This window comes from Augochlora pura, chromosome 4 (genome assembly GCF_028453695.1).
Source record: "Augochlora pura isolate Apur16 chromosome 4, APUR_v2.2.1, whole genome shotgun sequence".
In the NCBI taxonomy this organism is placed as follows: Eukaryota; Metazoa; Arthropoda; class Insecta; order Hymenoptera; family Halictidae; genus Augochlora; species Augochlora pura.
Genome location: NC_135775.1, coordinates 6918460 through 6945440, shown reverse-complemented (window position 1 = coordinate 6945440; position 26981 = coordinate 6918460). Strand labels below are relative to the sequence as shown.

General features: G+C 39.5%; 2 protein-coding genes across 11 annotated transcripts in view; one reads left to right on the top strand and one right to left on the bottom strand.

Annotated features, from left to right (window-relative positions):
* The window catches only part of LOC144468308 (choline/ethanolamine transporter flvcr2a), a 41287-nt gene that overhangs the window by 13060 nt on the left and 1246 nt on the right, over window positions 1-26981 (bottom strand). Inside the window, exons 1-2 of one of the 5 annotated variants that reach the window (XM_078177700.1) lie at window positions 13610-14057; window positions 13355-13502 (exon numbers count right to left, since the gene is read on the bottom strand). The exons of 1 other annotated variant lie outside the window; for it this stretch is intronic. In XM_078177700.1, coding sequence (XP_078033826.1) covers window positions 13355-13453 — 99 coding nt within the window. In that variant the 5' untranslated portion in view covers window positions 13454-13502; window positions 13610-14057. Of the gene's footprint in view, window positions 1-3704; window positions 4343-13354; window positions 14058-26981 lie in introns of those variants that run through there. 3 more of the 5 variants (XM_078177699.1, XM_078177702.1, XM_078177701.1) reach the window with 3 other exon arrangements.
* LOC144468306 (uncharacterized) overlaps window positions 19576-26981 on the top strand; it is a 79158-nt gene continuing 71752 nt past the window's right edge. The window contains exons 1-2 of one of the 6 annotated variants that reach the window (XM_078177688.1): window positions 19576-20284; window positions 21204-21792. In XM_078177688.1, the coding sequence (XP_078033814.1) occupies window positions 21707-21792 (86 nt within the window). In that variant the 5' untranslated portion in view covers window positions 19576-20284; window positions 21204-21706. Of the gene's footprint in view, window positions 20285-21084; window positions 21793-26981 lie in introns of those variants that run through there. The other 5 variants (XM_078177684.1, XM_078177687.1, XM_078177692.1 and 2 more) reach the window with 5 other exon arrangements.

Below are 26981 nucleotides of genomic sequence, written 5' to 3'. Positions count from 1 at the left end.
CAATTTGTCTTCACTTTCCCAGATGTCCAATTAGTTTACAAAAATCAACAATTACGAGTTATGATATCCTACTTCCTATTAACACATTAACCTTTTAGATACTACGCGCCACTATAGTGGCTTTCGCGAATGGCTCGTGCTTTACTCAATTGTTTTATTAATTATTAAAGCAAACAATTAAAGTGAAAGTGTGTATATACAATATATTAAGAAAAGAATATATGTTATTAGTACTATATATAGATATCCGGAAAAAATATATATTAAGAGAAAATCGTAATTTAGTTACGAAAAACTTTATTTGCGCAAAATCCTGCCTGTACCTAAAAGGTTAAAGGCGGGAGTCGTAGTACTACGATTTATCTCGACTGTAGCTTAAAGGTGGGAGTCGTAGTAATACGATTTATCTCGACTGTAGCTTAAAGGCGGGAGTCGTATTAGTACGGTTTGCAACCTCATTGCGCAATCTATGCGCAATCGATGCGCACTACATTTGTATTTATTATGTTTTGTCGTTTGAAGCGTTACCTAGCACATTTTCGTCAAGATCCCCCGCCTTTAATGTGTTAACAGACACGAGTTTAACGCAAAAAACAAACGATCCCAAATTAGGATACTCCACCTTCTATTAACAGAGTCGATGTCCGCCGTAAGTAGCTTCGAAAATGTCAGGTCGACCCTGAGACGAAGTTGAAGACGCGTGTGTATGACATGAATGTACAAAATTGTCGACCAGTTGCAAACCTCGGCGTCGAATTAAGAATTCTATAGATCAGCAAGGTCTATTCTTAGAAACTGTTGAGGACACGCGAATTTACCATACGGGCAGTTTCGGTATTTTTAAGAACTAGGTGTTAGTACATATTTAAAGAAGAACAGCTGGCAATAGGCGACGACCATGAATTTGTAAGAACCGTTGCCTTATTCGTCAACCACGTCACGATCTCGATAACACGTCCCTGTATAGGCGCACACTAGCTTTGGGCAGTCGAAGTTGGGAATTAAATATGTATAAACGCTCGAGCAAGATTAACCTTTTAGATACGGCAGGATTCTGCGCAAATAAAGTTTTTCGTAACTAAATTACGATCTTCTCTTAATATATATTTTTTCCGGATAACTATATATGAACCGTTCAGTGCACACATCGACTAACTCCATAAAACAAAAAGTCGAGAAACGCGATGGAATGATGTACATTGATTTTTAAAATTCCTGTTATAACATAGATTCACATATATAATGTAGAATGAATAAATAGCTTTCATTTAACGTATAATTTAATGTATAAAATTAATATTATTTAATGTATAAAATTAATAAGAAAGAATAGCCAAAAAAAAAAAAATTTGCCGTTTAATGGTGTTAATCTTTATTATTCAGGAAAGTTATTATAAATATAAAAAGTTATTACTATACCAAGTGCTTTGACACTTAAATTTAAGATTTTTCAAAAAGTGGAGTTAATCGATGTGTGCACTGGACGGGTCATATAGTACTAATAACATATATTCTTTTCTTAATATATTGTATATACACACTTTCACTTTAATTGTTTGCTTTAATAAATAATAAAACAATTGAGTAAAGCACGAGCCATTCGCGAAAGCCACTATAGTGGCGCGTAGTATCTAAAAGGTTAATATCACTTCGCCCTATGAAACTCGCTCACGCTTTTCGCGTGCGATCGAAATGAATTTCAAACAAAGCTGTGTTCCAGCGCGTCAATTTCGAAATTTGAATCGGGAATCTCTGGATCTAGCAGAGTGTATGATGCATCCGCGTATGCGGCTATAGCGTGGCTTTCCGAAACTGAGTAAACAGTAAAATCTCTCGTTCGAGCGACCGTAAACGATGCATATAGGATACGTACCGAACGACAGGATATCCATAATCTCGAATCTGACTATTCTGTTACGGTTATAGCGTATCCGTGCAATATTCTGTATGAATTTTATTCATCTACATAAATCTATACATTGCAGTGCCTTTATCTTCTGCTCAGAATTTGGAAAATTGCTTTACTTATGCGCCGAGGATGCACCTCAGATTTACAGCCGATTCAATAACCACGGGAATTTTGTGATCAAAGTAAACGATCTTTTGTGAAAGAAACATAAAATACATTGATTTACGAAGTATATTACGAACATAAATAAAACATAAATAAAAAGGTACTAAAACTGTTCACGCACCTTGCAGAAATATTCCAAGAGTGAACTCTTTAGATGAATCTATCTACTGTTCGCGCAAGTTAATGATACATACATCATATTTGTCAGTAATTTCCTCGACGAGTTTGCTTCATAAAATACAGTTTAAAGCGGGCAATTTCCAGGAAAGGGGCAAATTGTCGGCTAAAAGCCACGAGCAGAAAAACGAAAAGTTTCGTAGCGTTTTTCGAATGAGTCACACAGCACGTGGAAACGAGCATCCAAAATGAAACGTTTCCGCAACGCTCGTCGCCGGAGGATCACTATCAATTATCAGTTAAGTTTATAGCTCCCCGAGGAAAACGCTAGGCATTCTGCGTCGGACCATAAACACGAGCGGAACAACCGGGATCGTTCCAGCGCTGCGGCTGTCACTGGCAGATCCCCGTGGAATAACAAGACTTTCCCTGTCGGATTCGAAACCAATTGTTTCTCCTCTTGATTCAATGCTACCGAACGAATTATCGTCGTAATAATCTCGACAACCTTTGGATCTACGGCTCCCGTAGTAGCGACATTCGATTTCCGGTTTCGAAATGGATCGACTCTTTCGATTGACCCGCGATTGTCCAGCGGTATCTCACGGAAAATGATATCGGCGTGGATCGCGCCGGAAGCGGACGCGAGGCACGGGACCTCGAAGAATCGTTCGATTGAAAATTCGATTAAAGAAATCGATTCGCCGTCGAACTGAAGTGTTCCCAAAAAATTGCGTTCTCGGTAACGAACACGAGAAAATAGAAAATCGGCAAAAAGGAACGCTCGCTACTTCGTTATTAATCGCGCGGATCGATTTCGACCATAGAATCGAGAAAAACGTGCTTTGTGCGCCGCTAATTGGATACCCAGCTAATAAACAGCCTTCGCGGAAAATGTTGCGAGGGGTCTGGAAGATCGGGTTTCCGAACGAGGACAAATTTGTCTGCGTGAATTGTTGTGGTTAAAGAACCGTTTTCTGGGAGATAATGAACGAGAGAGGAGTCTATAATTATTCCCAAGGTCGGTCCCTTTTAGGACATTTCGTGTGGTTGAGAATAATTGGAGGACCGTCTGCTCAAACGTAATTAGTCCTCGATCGGCGCGCGTACTATTTTGCATTTGTTTGCTCTCGAAATGATTCTTCATTCGTTAACGCGAAAAGGTATCACGATGCCCAGTTTCTCATTTAACAATTACAAGAACAATTAAGACATTTTCATGGAAAATCATAAATTGCATTACTGGAACAAGTACCACGAAATAAATTGGATCTTTTCACTTTTCTCAGGCAATGCATAGCAAACGATTTTACTATTCGATAGGTTTATTGTTAAAAGACATTATTCTTCAAAGTAGACGAAATTCGTTACAGTTTACTTTCGTTGCCCCCGATTGAGCACAAATCCAGATACAAATGCGGATAAACAGATCGATTCGAATTACGCTCTCGTTCGCTATCGCAGAAACATTTGCCCGGAAAATCAACATCGAAAGAACAAAAGAATCACTTACCTGGTTCCGAAGAGCCAGCGACTCCGATCCCTCGATCTCCAAACGAGAGATCCCCGTCTCTCGACCCTCTTTGCGCGCCGTTCACCGTATCTCATAAATGACAAAACACTGAGCCGTCACACCGAAAAAGAAAAGAACCGAGGATAACTCTAGAACCCGCTAGATCCTCGCGGAGCGCGGCCGATCGCGATGCAAAACGCGTCCACGTGGATCGCAGTTGCTCGATCCAAGCCGGCCACACGATCAAAACAGACGACTCTCCGTCGACGAAACACGCGCGGAACTATCGAAACAACTGGGTGTCGGTGGCCTGGCTTGATAAAGCTCCGCCGAGCGATCAACGATCGATCGATCAAGCTCGAGGATTATCGATCTAGTTACTCATCGGACTCCTTTGTCGAGCGAACGTGCGCCGTTCCGTGGGAAAAGCTTTTCTCAAGGAGTTCCCGCTAGATCTGTGACGTCTAAACTTTTCGTCTATCTTTGTCGTTTCACACGGTCTCTCGTTCTCTTTCTCTTTCTAGCCTATCGATCAGTCGCGGGGTTACAGGGGACTGTGTGTAAAACGCTGGCTCGTCGACGATACAAGGAACAAGAGGGATGTCAGCCGTGCACAAGTCTCTCTGTCATGGCTCGCAGCAGCCGTATGCAACATCCGAGTCCACGGAGCGCTGGACATTAACTAAATCCGATGGATTCGGCGCGGCTCGCACCACCTACGTCCTTCCTCTGATAGCGGCTTGTCTCGCGCATCGTCCGACCACGGGTCGCCCATTGCTTCTGCGCGAGATTCCCGATGGTTCGAAGCCCGCCACTGTGATTAGACGCGGCCTGATAACAGCCCGAAACCGAGACACGGTTTTTGCCTAATTCGCCAAGGCCGCTACGCGGAGTGCAGACTTACCTTTCCCAACAGTGTTCGTCGAAAGCCAGTTTTTAAAGTCTGTAGCAGCAAACAGCTGCAGTGCGTGCACTCGTTATTAGAAAAAGTCTGCGCACGTCTTTTCATATTGAAAACGTTTTTAAAATTGAAAACGTTTTTAAAATTGAAAACGTTTTTAAGATTGAAAACGTTTTTAAAATTGAAAACGTTTTTAAGATTGAAAACGTTTTTTAAATTGGATCAGACGACGCGAATTATTTTTTGTTGATAGACGCACTAGTTCACTGGGAAGTCACTCGAACAATTTTTGCAGGACTCCCTGAGATTTTATAAAAATTTAAAGTTGCATTTTGTAGGTCTGGGTAATGCGTATGCATCCCGCAAATGTCAAAAGCGATTTACGCGGAATACGTTGACACGTGTAAAAATCACTACATCTGTTACAATTATTGATCAAATGCGATAAATTGCGATTTTTACAGTATTTGATTGATCGCAGCTTGTTACAGGGTTGAACAATTTTGATGAAATATTCTGCATGCGTATCAGATACAGACATTTACAGAATATATTATTGGAATTGTCGTCACAAGCCCAGATAAAAAGGTTAAAAATACACCATTCTGTAATATTTGTTGTCGCGCCAACCAATTGTAATTTATGGGAACAGTATTTATTCATTGTCTGGCATACTAATCTATTTAAAATATGAAAATAGTTGTAGTCGTCCGAGTTAATTTTAAAAAAAGTTATTCAATCTTAAAATGTGCCGGCAGCCATTGTCTACTGAGTGTATATTTTATGTATATCGAATATACATATAACATACAAAAATTTGTTGCTTCGTGATATTCGAACCCTTATAGAGCAGTACAACTATATGCCATTGAAGAAATGTTTTCTTAATATTTTTATTATTCTAATATTAAACTTTCCTCAATATTTTTAATAAATAATGTTCCCCTATGTTTAATGTTTGTTTTTGTTAAAATTTTCTAACTATATGGCTTTACAATATTTTAAAATATAGGTTGGTGACAACAGAGGTAACTATGGTAGAATCTTTCATGTGATTAGTTAAAGTTCATCCTTAGAGAAACCAATAGAACACTTTACGATTAAAATATGTGTTATAAAGATGAAAATTGCACGCGAAAAACGCAAAATATTTTTGAATTAAGTCTCGTGCTGTTGCCATTGTCGTCATATCATGTTCGAGAAATAATTGTGACAGTCATCGAGAGGCCCGCTCTAATAAAATTCATAGCTCGACACTTCGACTGTCAGACCAACAACCTCAAAAAATTTACAAAATTAAAGTATTTCAATCGAATTAAAGCATCTTAATCTACTCAATTAAATTAAAATCGAAAAGTTATGTACGTCATCAATTGTTCTCTTAAATGTCCTCTTGTCTTGCGGATCCAAATACAATTGATAAGACATGATAATAAAATCGCAGTTAAATGTGTTAATGTAAGATTTCAATTATGATATCCGATCCAAAAATTTTGCCAGCTTTTAAAATATTCAAGCTTAAAATGCCAGTCAATATTCTCCGTAAACAATGTTGAAGGAGTTAAAACTAAAATCGTCACTTTAAATGTTACGTTCTAATTGCATTACTATAGGAAAATATCAAGAAATTAGTGACATTCCACTGACTTTGCACTTTTTAATTTCGCATTTTCGACGACGCATTCGAACTGAAAGCTCAAAAATTTCGGTGTACTTTTCATAAAAATCGTATGGAGTTACAAATCCTGGCTGGTTTTTTTTAGGCAGGCTACCGCAGCGTAACATGGCCTACAGCCTGTTCGAATTACAGAGGGTTGCGACTCCTCGTCCTTCCGGCTCGCTCTTGTTTAGCACGAAGTTCCGGGTAATTTGAATTTGTTTGCTCCAGCTGTCGCCCGTAGAAAAACTACTTTCGCGAATGTAAATGTGGGCGGTGATCGAGTTATGGTCTGAAAGGTTTCCGTTCGCCGAAGCGCAAATATCGTAAGAACAGAGTTTGGACAGTTCACGCTGAATTACTATCAATGTCCGACGGTCAAGTTAAAGCGTTCGAACGAATTCGGTCCCGAACTTTGGGAACATCGGTCCGGCGAGCATCTGGATAACGTTTTAATCTGTGCAAGAGATTAATAATAAATTAGTGCGGCGATTACGATCTGATAAGTAAGGCATCAAAGTTCGCATTTGTTTCTGTGCTTCCCTACCAGCTGTCCCGAATCTTACGATTCCAGTTTGACCGTCGATACTCAATCTTCCGACCTGGAAGATCGAAGATTAACGTTGTCACGATTTATCCGACCTACATACATCGAAGACTTCCTCATTTCGTGGAAACTAGATCACGACGATGGGTATCGTCCATGGAACTCCTTCACCCAAAAATGATCGATCGTTACTTTATTTCTCCCCATCGTAACGAAAAGGTTCTTTGATATCCCTGGTAAATATTCTGTCAATCGACGGAGTAGTCGATCGTCCAATAGCGCGGGATAAGGGTTTCGCACATATTGTCAATTGTTCCGATCGGCGATCGGACTCTTACAGTTCGAAGACATCGTTTCGTGCGGTACAATTTCCCGCCACGTCCACGTAGATGCTCGCTAGAAGAGGACGTCGCGCGTTAACGACAACATAACCGTAAACAGAAAAAGTCCATTTCTGAGATAATGGCGTGCAGCGATAACGACACAGCGGATGCAAGACCGTCGCGGATGTAACGCAACTTTCGATGAACAAATAATCTGGAGCAGAGGACGGGAACTGCTTGGACTTTGATTTACTCGAGTATCGTGCGGAGCGATCAAACGGCGAGGGAGCGAGTAGAATTTTTCCAGTAAAACAATTCCGTACCTAGTTTGGAAAACTGTCTCTTCGCTTCTCCATTAAAAGTTTCGATAGAGAGGTAGATACGTACGAGATACTTCTTTGTTCGCGGGATTCGTGAAAGAATGCCTTTCGAATGCAACACGTGAATCCTTATGCATTCATATCTCGCATTATTCGAATCTGCGGGAATTCTTCGAAGCGGAAGAGCTGCGACAATGCGAATCAGTTAAATGCATATAAAGATCTTCCGATTCGTTTTCAACTACGGAAGAACTGTTCCTACAAACTGCTCTGGAAAATATCCAAAACGCGTTACGAATCGACTGAAATTCTCGGAAGACTCCGGGCGTAGGAGACGTACAATTCGTTGGAATTCGTATTCGGAGAAAGCGGAAACTCCCTTAACTCCGTGCAGTTCGCGCAAGCGAGGCTGTCTGACCAAAGTCACGACGGTTCTACTTTGAGCCTGAAACAGCAGCGCGACGCGCCAGAGAATGAACGATCATACCACGAATGTTTCTGCGAATACCTAGTGTCGTGTACCGAGCTAAGAAACCTCATTTTCCTGGTCGCTGATGCTGTCGCGCGAAAGAGGAAACGCTCGGAGAAATTGTTTCGAATGCGTGCTTTATCTCCTCGCGGATGCAGTTTTGTTGGACGCGGAACCGTTTCAAACGCCATCGAGTTAATCGACGTTAATCGATGTAAACCGTTCGAAGAAAATGTCGCGGAGCGTATCCCCGTTGCGAACTTATCGCGTTTTATCGTGGCGACTTTCGTTAGTGAAAAAATAAGCATGCAACAGCTGGCTGCCGAAAGGTGCGGAACGTGACGATGATACCGATTGCTCGGTTCGTGCTCGGAGCGTGATACAACGACAAACGCAAACACCATCTTCCGAGAATACGACTTAAGCCACCCTAGATCCGATTTTACGGCCGGCGGATTCTCGAATCGACGATTAGAGAGCTGATCGTAAATTAATAACTTACCGCGAACGCGGGAACCGTCACCTAATAATAATGCGAGAGGCGGAAATAGACCAACGGGAGCTGTGATTGTTAGATACGTGCGCATTAAACTGCATTTGCATTGTAAATTTTCAGAGAATATGCTCGGCTTACGGACCGAGTCGGTCGAATGACAATTGACTTCTTTCATGCGCTTTTAACGTGACATAAAGAAATAGGCGAATCCGGAATCGACGGTAACAATTTAGTTTTGGACTACGATTACGCGAACATTGTTACGGTTACAACGAAAAATTTCATACCAACGTGTTATCTAGTTATTTGACATTATTTAGTGATAGTATCTTCAGTTTGTAACAAGTAATGTTCGAGGTATTAATAAAAAACTGAGAACAGGGAAAGTATTGCAACAGTCCCAGAACGATTGCGCCACGGCAAATACAATATCGATTTTAAATCAAACTATCATTTCTCCTCTGTTGAATAAGTTTCTATTCCTTTCACTCTCTGTTTTTCTTTACATTCTTCTCCGTTTCCAATTTTTCACAAATGAGAGAGTCAGAAATAGATTTTCGAAAATTTTGACGTATTCCTTAAAATATAACCTATACGCGACGAAATATTAAAAAGACAAGTGAAATAAATTATAAAGTTACTATATATTAACAACAAATTATTTTAACAGCTGTTAGTGAAAAGGCAACTCTTTTTGTTTCTCACAACGTGGAAAATATGTGTTACGTAACTCTGACTCCTACTCACTCGTATGCCAGTGTCTATGTTTCATTTTCTTACTAATGGAAAACCAATTATACCGTTAATACGACTCCTACAAATTTTCCCTAATTAAATATTTGAAGGTATTAAATGAACAACAAGTTTACGTTTAGAAAGGTCAAGCAAAAAGTTACTTTCGGTTATCTAACAGTCATTTTGGTTTGTACAAATAACAATTGATATATATTGTGATAACAGTTTTATATGTATAAAATTTTGCAATGAAAATTGTATTAGTTTTTGATTTACTCATAATATGTATTACTTATAATACTAACAATGTATCTAGATAGAAATGTATAGAAATGTTTCAACATTTTGCGAGCGAAATGAAAAAAAAAAAAAGGAACGTATGAATTTTCAGTGAAAATACTCATCCCGCGTACGTGAAAGTTTTTAATTACTATTTGTACTCTTTCAAAGTGGTCGATAGCAGATATGAGAAAACACGCGTCGAATATTTTTTTCGACCGCTGTCACGGCAAGAACGTATAAAAATTGGTATTTCACGTGTTTGATACCTCTTGTCAGATACGCCAGCATCCTCCGTTACCTATATACATTTCAAAGCGATTGAATTTTCAGTGAAATCATTGAAGAGACTTTAGACGTACGGAACTGTTTTCTAAAGAAACGTCTTTGGCCAACGAGCTGGCAACCCTTCTTTATTTCAATGTGACAGGAAGCTTCGTTTTGTGGTCGCTTCTGGTCGTTCGCATCCTTCATTTACGAGAATTTCATCACGATCTTAGAATTTCTCGTACCGTCGGTGAATGCTGCTTTCATTTACAGCACTGTGGCCAAACTTAACGCAGCCGTTCACTGCAGTTCCAGCAGTATATCCACTTTTCTGCCGTACAAGAAAATTATAGAAATGTCAGGCCGGTTCACGTTGAAATAAACTTCACACAGAAGGAAGGTTGAACACATAATAAAGAAAATGTGCTTCAGAGTATAAAGAACCGACTCAACGATTTAAAATGATACGCATTTGATTCTTCTTAAACTGTTCGCCCGTGAAATAAATGAGCCCTCGTGATCGCTGAAGTGCCCACTAGAATTCTCCAACCAATTATTGATCTCCTACCACCTGTATATAAAACAACGATGTAATCTGCTTCGTGAAAGATTCCGCGTCAGAGCTTGTAAATAAAATTGCCAGAATCTAGTTCACTACGCGTAAATGGCCTAATACGAAACAACTTGTTGATTAGAGATCAGCAGATAGCACGTAACGATCGAACGTTCTCTTATCTTAGACGAAATCCAGAGACGGAATAATTCGTGGCGTTCCTAGAACGTAACGATGTCCCATCATTTCTTTCTTATCGTTCGACGTTTGAATTGAATTATGGAGGATTCGAGTCCTGATCGATTTTTAATGACGTCCCATGTAACGCTGCAGCTTCAATATAAACCGACGATGAAAGAACATCTTATTTCGATTCTCTCAAAACTTTGCGATCGTTTCTTTCCTTATCGTGATTTCAATGATTCCTGGAAATCGGAAAAAAATGATGTAACCGCTTTGTCGGACGGATCGTCGATAACGCTCGAAAAATGTTAGAGACGTGCTGGTGATCGTTCTAGAAATTCCATCGAGAAATCCAAACAATTGATCCGCGAAGCAAACGAAACTCTCTGTTGTGACTACTTTATCTTCGCCACAATCAATCTCATTGTCAATATTGGATCATACTGCGCGTCCTAGTTACATTTTTGTGAACGCCTCTACAAATTTTATTTCCAGATTGATTGATTGTCTTTCCAGGATGTTTGCCTCGTGTTCTCGACTGTTAAAATTACAAATACTTGAGGGGCATTCGAGATTCTTCTGCGTTCACGTCAACATGAAATTTCTGTATAACAGGGAAAGAATTTCTTATTAGAGGATCCATGAAAAGAGGAAAAACTTTAGCATCGCTGTAGGAGCAGGAAAGTTTCTGCATTATCCTTGGGTAAACAAACTTCTCGTTGATTTTAATTTATTGGAGATAAATATCGACGATATATACGTATAACACATTGAGTGCCGCGTCACCAAATATGGGTGACACTAATTTCTGACCGATCTTGAAAATTCATTTATATTGTAATATGTTTGAACAAATTGAATTTGACTAAAATGTTTCGGATAAGAAAGAGTTCTGATACCACCCCGTAGGATAAATATTAACTTTCTAGTTTCGCTTTAATTAATTATATTGCTTTAACTGTGTGAGGATTTTAGTGATCGATTGTTGGCACTCAATGTGTTGAAAAACTATGATTGCAGCGATCGAATGCGCATTATGCCTAAACCAATTATCCTACAAATTATAAGATTGCGAAACGTAGTACATTAGCTTCGACAGGATTGTGTGCCATCGAAGTCGCAGATTTGTCATTTTCATTTCTCAAGTCCCGTCTTCGAAAATCTCGGGACGTGCTAAAAATAATCCGATCGTATCACCTAGAAACGTCAATCTTTTAAGATAACCAAAAGGAGTCGTTTAATTGCCTGCGCGATCATACGATATTTGAGCAAAAAGTAAAAAGTATTGGATGTTCTACAGCGCGTGCACGGAAGATGATCGCGTCGATAAGCTTCAAGATGGCAGGGCAATGTTACGGTTAATAAATTTCCTCGAAAGAGCCATCAGATCAGCCGATAATCAGCGATCGTACACGGTCAACAAGCGTAATCTTCTTCAGAATTCACGTAAAGGCTGGAGGGATCCGTATATTTTAATTTGTCATTTTCCTGGAAGAAAGACAACGCGAGCCAGATAAGGCGATCGTGACCGCGCATCCTTTTGAAGACTGCCTGATGACCGAGGATTAAGCACGATCCGCACGTTTAATATTTATGGAACACGTTCTGTGCACAGTTTACATGCATCTGCGCCGACAAGCGTTGCATAACGCGAAGCGCGTTCGTGGCGACCCGCGCGTCGTCGAGCATCATAATTTATATCGTGTAATAGACGGTGCGGAGATAATATAGATAATGCTGATCGCCGCTAAATGTTTGATCAATGGCACGACGTATCGCGCTGCCTCGAAGAGACCTCGTGAAATCGTCCCGATTTTTTTCCCGAATGCCGCAGCCTTCGACGCAAAAATCGCACCCAAGACACGACGTCTAGATACTTCATACTCGGGCTTAATCAAACTTAGTCGAATTATGTTCAAGCTCGAGTATCCTCTTCTTGGGACAATTTGCAGGTTGTACGTAATAAAAATATTTCAAAACATTGCAGTAAACGACTTAAATTATTTTTTAGATGTTAGAGAGTTTAGTTCACTAAACAATCACCAAAAACATTTTGCAAAAATTAAACTTGATACAGCAAAAGAATACAAAATATTTTGTAATTTGTTGATTTGTGAATAATTACACTCTGATCGATAACGTATGTGCATACAAAAATCTCGCAAACATTTCTTCGGGCAATTCTTTAATAAATTCTAACGTCTCAAAAACTTGTATAATAATAGATAGTCAAACTTTAGAAAACAGATGAACACTCGTTTCACCTATAAAGTATATAATTTCTATTTCCAAAATTGCGAAATGTCTAATTTCAACGCAGATACTTCAAACATGGTCAAACATAGTCAAACATAGTCAAGAATAAATGGCACAGTTGAACCCGAACCACTGTCAGGTCAGGAAAATTTGGTCTCCCGAACGAAGAACATAAATTCGATGTCCCCGGGATCCCTGACACAGCATTCAGCCGATCGACGAACACCTAGATCTCGCTTAGCGACATCATCATCTCGCTCCCGTTTCGTAACATTTATCATCCACCCGGGGCTTATTTCATTCCGATAACAAAGCCTCCAGCGAGCCGATAATGTTTCAGTCCGAGCGACCAGACGTTCTTTTTCTTTGTGGACCGTCGAGTGTACGCCGGCGCAAAAACCATTAAAAGGTACGATATCTTTTCAGGAGGAATAGCAGGGCGAACCGGATCGAGGGGTCCATCGTATCGACGGATACCCGGTGGCACAAAAGGACAGGAAAGTTCCCTTGGCGAGCATCGTCCGCGGAAAGTAGGAGGCTAGTTATCATCAGCGTGCGCGCCGATAATGCTCCCAGCCAAGAGGAAAGTTATTCGGCCGACTATCTACTGCGCGAGCCGTTATCTAATCAATCCGCGAAGAACCGAAACGGAAACCGCTCATACCTGATTGCGAGACACCGGTCGATGTGACAGGCCTCTACCCTGATGCAGAAGAACGTCCGCTTCTTCGTCGACTCCTCGATCATGGTTCTCGATCTTCATCCTCGATCTTTTCGGCAACCTCTATGGTCTCCTCCGTGTGACAATTTTTCTAAAAATCGTCCAATTATCTACCGCTTCGCTTAGTTTCTCAGTTCTCTCTTTGCAACTTGTCCAACCACTTCCGTCTAAATTTTTGAAGTTATAACTTTACTCAACTGTTCAGCCGATCTGCCTTGTATTCGGAAGAAACCGTGACCTGTTCCTTTCCGCTGCAGTTGAATTCTCGTCTCAAGGTTCGTTCGAATGTATTTTCAGTTACACTTCAGCGACCGATTATTTTTCGGCTACTTACAACCTGCTCTGGTCTGTGAGATTGTTTTGTCACTTCGGGGTCAGCGGAACGACGGAGCCGACACTGTCGATCGATCTCGAAAAGAATGTACTATCGCAATTCGGGGTTGCGGACGCCGTTCGTTGTGCGATCGGCGCTCGGACCGTGGCCGCGTATCCCGCCGTTTAAGCAGCGTTAATTGACAGTTGCCGTCGCGTTCGCACCGTCGCGGGCCGCTACCGGAGACGGATTCGCGCGGGAATATATTAATTTCCCCGGTTAAGGAAGCGTTGTTTGCCGCAGCTGAAACGACTACGCGCGAATCGGGCGATACGGCTGATTCGCGATTGAACGCCGCGTTGCACGGAATCGCGGAACTGCGACGCTCTATCGACGCGCCGATGCGTTCCCGTGTATCGGACGCTGTTATCGGACACTGATTTCATTGCTAATTGAGCGGCGCTTCGTTGGCACCATACTCATGGACCGCGTTAATAAACGACCCAGACTAACAACGCGAGCAAATATTTGGCGAATATTCGGGGTCTTACTATGTCGAGGGAATTTTTCCTTTTCCGATGTGGCGGAGCGCTAAATTCGATCGCAAATAGCACCGTGTTTGGTGTACATTGTGACTAGATAGCGCACAGTATCCGCGTGTCCACAAAATAACGTCGCGCACCAGTGGTGTAATTATTGCTTCTGAAAAATTAATTATTTCGTCCACGCGAATTCGTTGAGGAACAAAATATCCTCAGAAACGAAATATTTATTCTACAACTGTGAGTTCACTTGACAGTTTTAATGAGTAATAATTACAAATGATAAACCGTAATGTGTTATGGTTAAGAAACGTAATGGGTTTCGTTATCACTGTTGAATGATAACGAAGCTTCATCGGTGTTTACTCGGTACCACCTACCAAAATAATTGATAAATGTTGTATGTAAAACACGACCACTACATAATGGCTCTTCAGTATCTACCGTGCGCATACAAGGTGCGACATTGCAATCGCCTAATCTACAAGCGATATCTTTTCAGCGTCTTAATTGGACGTGTGTCCAATAAGCTGATTTGTACTCGTGACAGTCGGACCACAAGTTTTTGCTCGTTATCGAATTTTATCGAAACCGATGTAACAGAGTGTGAATAGACGGGAGTGTTTGCCAAACGTTAAATGTTTTTTCGCTGCATTAAAAATATAGAATAGCTCCTGCTACATCGTTTATCAATGTCAATGAATCCCACACCTATGTGGGCACATGTGCATATAAGTACATTCGACGTTAACACTAAACTTACTAAGTTGGTCAAGATGAGCGATTCCACGCTTTTTCTTTTACAATTTTTTAGATTATAAATTTTAGATAATAAATTTTTGTTTATAGTCTTTCGCATACGAAATTATTAAATGCATATCACGATTGAAGCACAAAATTATAATACAAATGGCAGAAAGTCTGAATAAGCCTAGTCTTGCCATTTTTGTAAAGCAAAACGCGTAGCCGATGTCCGAGTTCGATAGGTTTAGGGTTAATAAAATAATTGAAATATGATACGGGTCCCCCGGCGTAAATGTAGCGCAAGATATGTTTAGAATGCTTTTGGTGTCAGACGTTTTGAAAACAACGAACGTTTGATGGGGATCAAGTTACGTGACTAGTTGATCTGTTTACAAATGTCTGTGAAGATTCATCGAAAGTAGAAGTAGGTTGCGGGTGATCCGGGTACTGTCGAAATGATTTGCTGCAGTTCTGACCCCGTTTCCAAGTGAACCAACTTTGCGCCGGTAATTCAACATAACTGATAAATTACTAGAACAAGTGGCTTACATGAAGAGGCGAGAAGTTTTTCTGCTCGCTGAACATGTGACCGTTGATAAACTCGATCTCTTGAAAATTTACAAGTTGAAAAATTTAAATGCTTCAATTTATAAATTTTAATAAAAAAAAGTAATTCTGTCGAAGAACACGCATATGTCCGCTAAAAATTAATTAGCAACAATTAAAAACAAATTTCACGCGTAAATCGAGTTATGAATTATGAACAAATGATACATTCAATATTGATTACCGAGGGATTCATTCCAGTTGTTATTGTCACCATGGCGCGACTTTATCTCAAAGTAGAGACATCCAGTTTAGCACGGTCAGATCTCCGGACTGCTGACAGTGGTTACCGACAGTGTTACTCAGACACCCCTAATCAGTAGGCAGCCAGGCTTACAAGTACGTAGCCGTGTCCTCCTTCGAACGGCGTGGTAAATGCTGTAATAGTACCGCGTTCTTTAAACCTGCTTTTCGTGCACTATTCTGGTAATTGCTAAAATCTTGCAAGTTATATTAAACAAAAATATAATCTACTAATTATTTATTTAAATATAATTAATAATAAATTTTCTATAGCAAAAATGGTCAACTAGATTTTTCTTTTCTTTTAATTGGAAGTTCCTTCATGTTTTTGGAGTTCGTCTAAGCTACATATAATAATTTACTGTTATTAATAAAACAGGGAAGATACATTTATATTTTTATTGGAGATAATAATTAACCTTTAATGGTTACAAGTAAATTCAGTGAAAATAAGTGTTACAGAATCAACGCAAGAAACTCGCTATTGAACGAGTTAATATCAGACATATTACACTAGAAGAAGTACGATCAGAAATGCTTGCTATTCAATCACATGAAACAGGTGTATTGTGAGATTACACGATAATTTTCTGATAATTACAATCATTCGTGACGAGTATTACACGTTTACGTACACGCTAATACGCATGCATAATATGTGATTAATTTGATGTAATAATCAGAGTCCAGTATTTATCCATCGTAAAAGCCGCTGCATTGTTTTTTTCTCATGTTCTACACAATTATGAACAGTAATACGCGCAACATCTTACAAACTAGCATTAGAAACCTGTGATGAAATTACCGGAATTCGCCTATATGTGCGTGACGGCGTTACTGGCAGAAATTACCAAATTAATTTCTACACTAATAGATTATGTTTTAATCATTTTCCACAAAAGTTAACTTTTCGATTTTAATACAATAAATGTAATACTTTATGAAATACTTTAATTTTATGACATTTCTGAGGTTGCACACGTAGCAGACATAATGTTAAGCTGTACTAAATTCTTATGCGAAGCCATAGAGCTACCATTTTTCCAGTGCAACTTCCGGTGCATTGCCACAGATTTTCCACAATCGGTCGACGAGGGCAGGCCGTACTGTGGGAATCGAACAATCCCGTTTCTTATCAGCGGCATTCTACTAAACACACGAATCGTTTCGTTGGTTTCGCGAATGACGGTGGCCGAGGTAACGGTGACGCAACGACCTCGAATGAAAGTTACATAAGGTTCGCTCGGTTTTCCTCTCCGCCTCGGCTCCCATCTCCGAGAAAACGTTTCCCGTCTCTATGTATAAGCATCTCCGCGATTCCCACTTTAATTGACGCACTTCTGCGCGAAAAAAAGAGGTGCTTCGTTTCTTCCGCCGCTTTTTCTCCCGCTCTTTTCCGCCTCGCTTCTCGAGCTCTTCTCTGCCTCCTCCTCCTATCCTCGAGAGCACACGCTAAATTGATCGCGCGATTTTTATTCAAAAGAATTTAGTGGAAAGCCCTCACCGTTCACGATAATGATAATGCATCTCTGCCTGTGAAAATCTTTTCTTCCGGGCCTCTCTCTCTCTCTCTCTCTCTCTCGCTCTTTTTTTCCCACGTTGAGCAAAGTACGGACTTTCTTCCGGCTGATTTGTTCAATCTTTGACTTTTAACGTGAACAAAGAAGTCTGAAGATGCCAGTCAAGTTTATCTACGTTCCTTTGTAATCTTCTATTTGATTTATTAAGTGAAACGCTACGTAATTGCTGCCGAGTCCGTCGAAAATCCGCTTTTCTTTCCAGTTTCGAGATAGCTTTTTAATATCGAAGTAAATATTATTAGAAGACAGCGGATCTTCGCGCACTTATATTATTTCTGAAATAAGATGGGCCTACTTTTAAAAATTAATAAAATGAAAAGAACCAAAAAATAAAATTGCTGATGTTATTAGAGTATCACAAATAAATATACGACTTACTCGTTTTATATATTTGTATACAAAGATGTATTTACTTTAACTAACATTTACCATAACGAATTACTTGTTAAACCAAAGCAATTTTCCGTTTTGCAAGTTTGTATTGGGGAAATTATTTTTACAGGAGATAACGTTCTAATTTATATCGGGCCTGCTATTGCTGCTTATCAAAATGCAAATGCACCCACAGTTTTTCAGTCTAGTAATTACAGATCGTCTCTCAGAGAGTTGCAAATGATATCTGATTGGGAGACTGGTTAAGGAAAAAAGAACGCAAAGAACGTGAGGTGTTTAAAGTTAATAACGGGTACAGCGGAGCTGGCTACACTTGTCACCGAAGCCAACGTCAAGTATAATTAACGTAGTGGAACAAAAAGAGTTATGAAATACTTTTCACACATTTGACGCGTAACAAGTGGATCATCTGCTTCATCTGTTTCGCACGGTTCATGGGTTTCACGGATTGCACGTTTCCTATATTTTATGTAATTTACTCGGCTCGTGTGCTTCTTGCGATTGACATGTGCCCTCCATTCGTTGCAGGATTTTTTAAATAAATAAATTATATATTGTCGAAATAAAAGAACTTCTGCGGCAAAATCGATACGACCGTTACAACTTCTCTATTTTTGATGTTTATCTGCTTGGTATATTCGACTTTCCAACAGATGTATAAATCATGTACATGGATGTGTGTCATACGAAGATATTTGTTTCATTTACTATTTTCACTGTATTAATAATAATAACATTTTATTAAACCAGATGAGTATAAGTGATATATATTAGTATATATTTAATACAAAAAATTTATCAAATAGAGAATTATTAATAAGTGTATTAAGTAGATACATTAACTGTCGTATTAACATTACGCACAATGTGAAGTTTATACCTTTATTACATATATTATTCGTCAATTTCATTTTATGTTAACCATAATTCTTAATTATATAATCTTAAAGATAGATAAACTCGAAATTTTTAATATTTATTCAAAAATGTATTAGCACACTCTAAAGCAACTTGTAGAAAGATAAAACTTGGCTACGTAATTAAGTAACTGTTCTATTACCCGAGCAATCACGTCACTCAGCTCAATCCGGATAATTAAAATTCCACACTTCATTAAAAGACAGTCATATAAAATTTTCTTACCATTTTATAGTCTCTTAAAATCATAAATAAATATTCCTTGAAACTGCAACGTCTATGCATCTATACTATACATATAAAACGACGTTTCAGAAAAGACGAATCACTGTCCGCTGAAGGAGACTAATTCTCGGCGACCACTGGTTTCGAAAATTGGTTCATAAAAATGAGCATAAAGGCGCTGCTCAATCTCCGCGAACAGCGAAACCATAAAGTTTCACGGCTTCCAGGAACCTCGCGGATATTATTCCAACACCAAGCGGAACCAGCATTATCAGCAGTAATTTGCGATAAATCGTACACCACGATGAGCAAACAAAAATCAAAGTTAGCCGCGTTTTCTCCCCGAATTAATAATTCCGCGGATCGCTCGGACACTTTGATTCAGACCTCATCGCGTCCCATTACCGCGGAACGACGGTCCGCGGGCCCCCGGCCGAGAGAAAGAGCCGGTAATCATTGTGCTTTCGCGAATCATCCAAACCGTGACGTCCCGTCGAAACGAATCCTAGTCAAAGCGAGCCGCGTCGAGGCGCAATCAGGCGGTGCGCGACGATCTCGTGAATGTGCACGCGTGTCTACACGCGGTTACCATGGCTTTGCTTCAGTTCAATCTTATCGTGCGGTCCGTTCACATCTCCTGGATAGCCCAGTTACCATTTTAATCACGACGGAATCGGCGCGTCGGCTACGTGGCCCGGACCTTTCGAAATTTCCTTAGGGAAAAGTGCGTGAAAGTTTCGACGACGTCACAGGCGACCAAACGGTCCTTCCAGAGTGACTCTGTGCTACTGACATCTTTGTTGTTTCACGTCGAAGGACTTATCGAAAGACTACGACCCGACGCCGTGTTTTGTTTTGTCACCTCGAGATCTATACGCAGAGAAGCCATCGACTAATCGGTGCCGCCGATGCCTCGAAGACGCGAGAATGATTTAATCTGCATCCGATAGAGCGGCCGATTAGGACTGCACCAGGCTGAGCATCGAGCCGATGAGATGGAGAAACGGACTTCGGTCTTTAAACCTCATTAATTAAACACCGAATGACAGTGGAAATCGAACGGCTCGAGGGCTCCGGCAGGCTGAATGATCAGTGTCGTTTCTTTAGTGGCTTGTGATGCTTTCTCAGTGATTGGACTTTGCGTCTGATTTGTGGAACATGACAGACGGATTGGTGTTGCAAGAAAGAGAGGCTGAATAGTTTTTTGATGGACAGAACGGTTGATAGTTTTCTGCGCAACTGTTAGGAGAGAAGCTACAGGGACAGATAGAAATCATTTTACTGCCAGAGGGATCAAAGTTGCTCGTTGGTATGAATTTCTTATTCGTTTCGTTTCGTGCGAATGAAAGGAATACGGTAGGGCAGATGTACCACATAAAAAATTATGATACAAATAATTTTAAAGACTTTTGTCATATCAGAAATTTGCAAGTTTTAATAGATAGAGTTTCAGTTTTGATGTATAATTATCAATAGACCAACGAATCAATTAAAGTTACAGTTCTATAATAGTAAAGTAGGCATTTTCTAATGTTCGCAGTTTAATACCATTTTTGGCTACTTCAAAAATTAAATATTACACGTATCGTACATTTCTAATAAGTCATCAAAATGCAGCATAATTTTCCAAAAATTTCTCTTTTTTATATTCTACTTAGCGGTATTTGAAAATTTTATAGCGTTACGACATATGATGATATATAATTATATAAAAGTAGTTCAACTATTTTTGCGTTGCTTTTCTATGTTTCTCTCGTTTATTTAATTCTTCGTATTTTCCTTCCCTTTGCTTCTAATTCGTTTTTCTTAATTTCTTCTACTCTCGCCTACTTTATCTTTTCTGCTATTCATTTGATTTGCATTGCATTTTCTTCTTCCACTAGTTTCTTTCTTCCTCTTTTCGAAATTACGTTCAGGTTACACATATCGTAATTCTACATATTTCCTACGTTCATCGTAAATAAACACAGACCTCCATTGGTTCTTTACCAAGAATACCTTGCGGCGTAGAAAAGATGTATTTTTCATTTGCATGTGTCTACTAGGAAGTAAACATTTACTAGTCTAATGTTCCATTGATCGCCAAGGTCTGTAGCCAGCTTTAAATAAAAAACATAAGGTTAGCAATACAGATCGCCAGAAACGACGCACTGACCACAACCGGTACATCTACTCTACAACATTCTTCGAAGTGAAGTCCAACTAGTTACTCAGCTTTTGCTCAGCAGCTTGCCAGAAAATTTGCGGGACACATCCAGCGAGCTTCTGCGCCGTGCAACAATCGTGCAAAAAGTAAAGTCCAAAACAACAACCGAGAAGATCGCGACGCGCTTTACCGAACTCGCGAGATCCGAATCAACGTCCTCCGCAATCAACAATCGAGCCTTTATCTACTGTATCAGATAAGGAAGCCAAGCGTCCGTCGATCGTTGCTCAGAAATCAGTCATCGACTGCCCGCCCAGTGCCGGACAGGTGTACAACATCGAGTGCGTCGGATCGATCGTTCCAGTATTCCTGTAGTGTGCCATCGAAATCCCGCTGCGTTTAATCCGTGATCCGAACCACGAAAGAAGGCATTGCCGCATCGATACGAGGGGGGAGAAGAAATGGAATTCGTGGGCGGCGGAGGCGGACGAACCCTCCGCATCCATCAGCAGTAATTAAACGCGCGGTGACACGGTGCACCGCGATCGATACGCATCGATCTCGAAGCGTTCAGAGAGCGGAAGAATGATCACGTCACCAGGCATCAGCATACTAGCGGCGGGCGTCGCTTCCGGGATCTGCTTTTACCTTCTGAGCAGCATCCTCAAGGGGTGAGTGATCGGCGGAAGCCGTTTCCCGATAATTTCCTCGGGGAAATTTTTAATCGTCAATTCGCGAACCAGGATCGCGAACTTTAACAATCGCAGGGCACGATTGTGCCGGGCAACAGATCGCGTCGTATTATTTCTACGCTTATTTTCAGGGATTCACTTTCCAGAATCGGGAAAGACACAGAATAAATTCCTCGTAATGAACACGTGCGCTTGTACCGCGAAATACTTGCGTATTACATAAATCAATAACACGAGTTATAAGCGATTACGACATTTTGCGAATGCCACATTTTCCTTATGGTTCATCGATGTGAACAGTATATGCAAGTATTGCTAGATTAATTCATGGTTTCACAGTTTTTGTTATAATTTTTATTGGACTTTATTTCACGTTCCATTTAACAAGCCATGGACACGTGTTCTCTTTATTTAAAAATACTTGCAATCGACGGACATACAGCGGAATAATTGACCATAGAAATTGTTCCAAACGATTTCATTCGTTTTTGTCGGAATAAAAGTACTTGGGGATGAACAATTTTATTTCAATTTAGCAAAATAATGTGTAGAATTAAAAATATGCAAATAATTTATTTATGTATTCAAATAAGTTTTTTTCATTCTTCGTTGAATTCAAAATTTATGAGTTATCTGTCGTATCTCTATTTGACTCGTGCTCTTCTAAATTTAATCTGATTAAAAACATTTCGAAATTCTTATCCTAGACTCAAATCGGCAGCTAATTTTTGGTATGTCGTAAATCGAAATATGTAACGTAAATACATAAAGATGTGGTATTTTACCCAAGTTTATGTAAAAATCATTATGATTCTGTTGCCCCGTATTTTGGGAAACTACGACAAACTGACACGGTTTACAATTTCCTATCGTTGCGTTTTAAAAGTGAAGATAATATCAGTAGCAATATTTTATGCACAATACTGTGTGAAAGTACATATTCGCAAAACGCGATTAAAAAATGCATTCGATAAATTCGTCAGGGAAGGAAATCAATATTCTTACGGTTCTTGCGAATTCATTTTGCCATTCGTCTGAGCAGCTGCTGCTAATTATGTGGCGTGTTACGAGGCTGTTGCTGAATATGTATATAACAGCGACGATAATTAAACGTAACAAAAAGTGCACATCGCATCGAGTACCATGAAAGAATTATTCTTATTTCTTGCAGAGGCGAGACGAATAAGCAAGGAGTGATCGTTTCTCGGTAAATCGCGTTATCTGTTTTCTTAAAAAGGAAAACGGAAAAGATTGACCGATGAAATATCAGTATTTCCATCGGTTTTATTCGGCATCGGGAGAGATCGTTTCGTGTACGATCCTGTTGTCAGCCGTGCAGGAAAAACTTCACTTTCGCGAACCTTGAAGACATCGCAGACAGACGTTAATGACGCGTGACGTAGCGCGAGCACACGCTCGGCTTGTTTGCGACGCGTCGCGATCTTCTACGAGCACTTTTTACCTTGCACTGCCATCAGGTTTTCGTGGGATAACAAAATAATGTCGGAGAACTGTTTTCTATCCTCGGGAGAAAGCTATAAACCCGAAATCTTTAATCGGACGTTTAGAACCAGAGCTTGAACACTCGAGCATAATTTAATTAAAAATTCGTTAACACATTAAATGTCACGTTGATAATATGAGTGAGGTGTAATCATTTTCACTTATTTCCTAAAATCTAATCTATATATACCAAAATATTAAAAAGAGAAGTACAATAAAAGATAAAGTTGAAAGAAATTAAGTTAAATCTAAATTATCTTAACAATAAGTTTGATCAACAAACAATGGACATATTAATAAACAATAAAACTCCTTGTCTTTCGTAATGACAAAATGTGACTTACACCGCTGTTACTTTAACCCTTTAATTTGTTGACACAATGTTCAATTTATCCTTATCTTAACAAGTACGAGAAACAACGTCAAAAGTTCTCACATTATGGAAGTCATTTATTCACTAAAACCAAAACTAGAAAGTTAAAATTGGTCACAGATATTATTTTAAAAGACAGAAGATATTAGTCTTACTTTGTAAGAATTGCAAACGTGAATATTCTTTTGGACATCTTGCTACTTTTGGTACAATGCCTGGCTAAATTAAGAAATTGATTCGATCATTACTTACGAAACGCTCTTTATAATTTCATCAGCATGAAAGTAAAGAATGTGAAACCGGTCATTATGGCCGACATGGTTGTTATACTGTTAACTCTTTCTTGTTCAAACAATCCTAGTAACGATCAATTTGACCAAAATCTAGAAATAAATTAGTGCCACTCGTATGTGATCGACGTTGAACTCGGCGTGTTAAACATTTTTATTTTTGCCATAACGTATTTATAAAAATACTTAGATGAATAGGACCCAATAAGATCGACGAAATTATCTCTGTGATAAACTTGAACTAATAACTTTTATAACCCTCGATTCCACTTACGAGAAATAATCGGTAAAAACGAGTGTTAAGATAAAAATCGGCAATGAAGATAAAATTTGGAGTTCGTTATTATTATCGATAAACGGACCGGTTGACGAGCAGCATGAAATCTAGAAATCGCGGTACGATCTTAATCGATTCCGTTTCGTCCGCTTCGTCGGTGTCTCCTCTCATTTCTTTTCGCGATCTTTTCGCACCGTTTCTTTCGATCTTCGTACATTAAGTACCGGGCAACTAGTCGAACCGCTTTCCAGGAACGACGCGTGGTAAATTCGGCTCGTACAAATTCAGGGATTCGAAGGGATTAATCGTTTATCAACGCCAGTCTCTTCTTATCGCGCGAATCTGCTCGATTGCCAACGTTCGTTCGCCACGCAAAAAGAACCCGACGAACGATCGCGTTCCATCGTGAGAATCGAATAAGCTGGCGAACGTATTGTGTGACGCAATCTTGACGAACGTTCCGCGATATATTTCGGTGCATGTTTTGTTATGAAATGAAGGAAAGAAAAAAAAGAAGAGAGGACGTTGATTAACGGTGAACGCAAACTCGATAACGGTGTATTTTAACGGCAAACAAGATCTTTAACCCGATGTGCCATGTTAATCTAGATAAATGATTGCGAGCGAGTGGGGAAAGCTAGGAGGCCGTTGATAGGCCAATCCAAGGTTACCCGCAACTTCCTCAATGAAAAGGAGCTGCACGATAACTTTTTTCGGCTTATCAAAAAAGAATACTTCCATCGATGTATTATAGCTTTTATCGATATTATTAATGGTTTTTCTCTACATTTGTGAAAAAATGACAGCTAGAAAAACTCTGACGGAATTTTAAAATATGTTTGTGTCGGTCTTAACTTTTCGAAATTCGTAAGAATGCTTTTAAAACAATTATAATATAAAACCGGTCACGTACTGATGTCATTGATAAAACTAATGTTTAATCCAGTATAGCTCAAACTTTTTAAGTGAGTATACAAATTTTTATGCAATTGGAAACCATCAAATGTTAATCATTGCGTGTAAAATAAGAACAAGTTAACAAATCTAAAGAGCTGGATTTTTCTCTGATATGTGATATTGGAAATCACAATTTTTAATCGGGCTCTATGAAATTAGATTATAAAAACAGAGGAAATCGGTTTGCGACTTCAAAAGCACCTAATTTTCACTTCTGATCTGGCCAATATATTACTCTTATTTTCACGAGCTATTTTATAAAAATCGGAAGAGGGGAACAATTTCTTATATCACCTAAAAATCTCCTTATATTAAACGAAGAATGATAACGCAATCAGTCTTGTTAAAATATACGTTTAATTGCATTTTAAAAACTCGCATACATCACAAATGCATAAACATCCGTGGTCTACTCATCGCTGAATATATTTCACAATTTGCGGAATGACACTTTCACGATCCGAGAGTATGAGATTGACCGTTACTGAAATTAATCATGGGCTATAGCCTAACGCATCGCGGGTCATGCAAACCATAGCTAACGCACGTTGGCTAACGAGCAAGAATTCGCGAGCCTGCTCGACTCGTTTGTATGCAAATAACTATTATCTGCGTGACATTCGCGATTAGACCGGAGGCCACGTCGATGGCCATTTTCGATCTCCGTTGACACTGATAATGGCGGGAGCGCGCGGGCATCTGCGAGTCGTCTGAGAGGTCCGCCCGGTTCCTTAACGATCTCGTTGGAATTTCTCGGTTCGGTTTCGACTCCGCTGGGCAAAGTAGTCCGGGCAAAGGCCTCGAAGAAGAATCCTCGGCCGTTATGACCCGCGAGCTATACGCGCATTCCTTCGCCGTATGTTCGCGCACAGTCAATGACAATTAATCCATTATACGTTGTTTCCACTTGAAATTACAAGTTTTACTTATCTGGGAGACTAATTTATTGCCACTGGAATCGCCGATAAACTTATAATTACATTTATCTCTGACGCCTGCGCTTGGTCTACCTACGTTCTACGTCAGCGTAAATGTTGAGTAAAACATGACAGATTGATCCTTTGATCACTATAATTACTTTTATAGCTACGTTGATTAGTATCTCCTCGTTCTCAGTGAATGCTCTGCTAATTATTGTTTCTTGTATATTTAAAAAGAAACAAATTTCGACGTAGAAGAGGCGATTAAAATGTATTAAATTTAGTAGATTAAGTAAATATTAAAATTAAATAATGACATTATCTTCAATGATAAACTTAAGCTCATAAAATCGAAATTAACAAAACTTGTTTGTTGAAGTAAATTTTCTAAGTGATTGTTGAAGCAGAAATTCTGTCACCCTCCAGACAATGGCTGTCAAGTATAGGCAAAGGTAAATAGAAATTTCTAAGAGGCTATTCTAGCAAAACCTTAGAAAGTGCCAAGATCAGTTGACAAACATACGGTACAGTTCAGAGAACTCTCTGTGCGAAGTATTCTAATAGATCGTACTTGGAAAGTGTTAAAGATCGACTTGAAAACGTAGAACACACTTCAAACCATCCTATACGATAAGATACACAATATGTTCAAAAATATTTAACTAGTTACTTAACCGACCTCCCTTTCTTTAAAATTCCTTCGTATTCGAAGGAATATTTTAGCTTTCGTGCGAGTACATCTTTTAAATGAATATAGTCATTGAAAAGAATTCTTGAATCGTGTACAAAAAGATCGTAATCTCTGCGTTATTGTGAGAAAATGGAGGATAATTCTCTCACGCTGCATC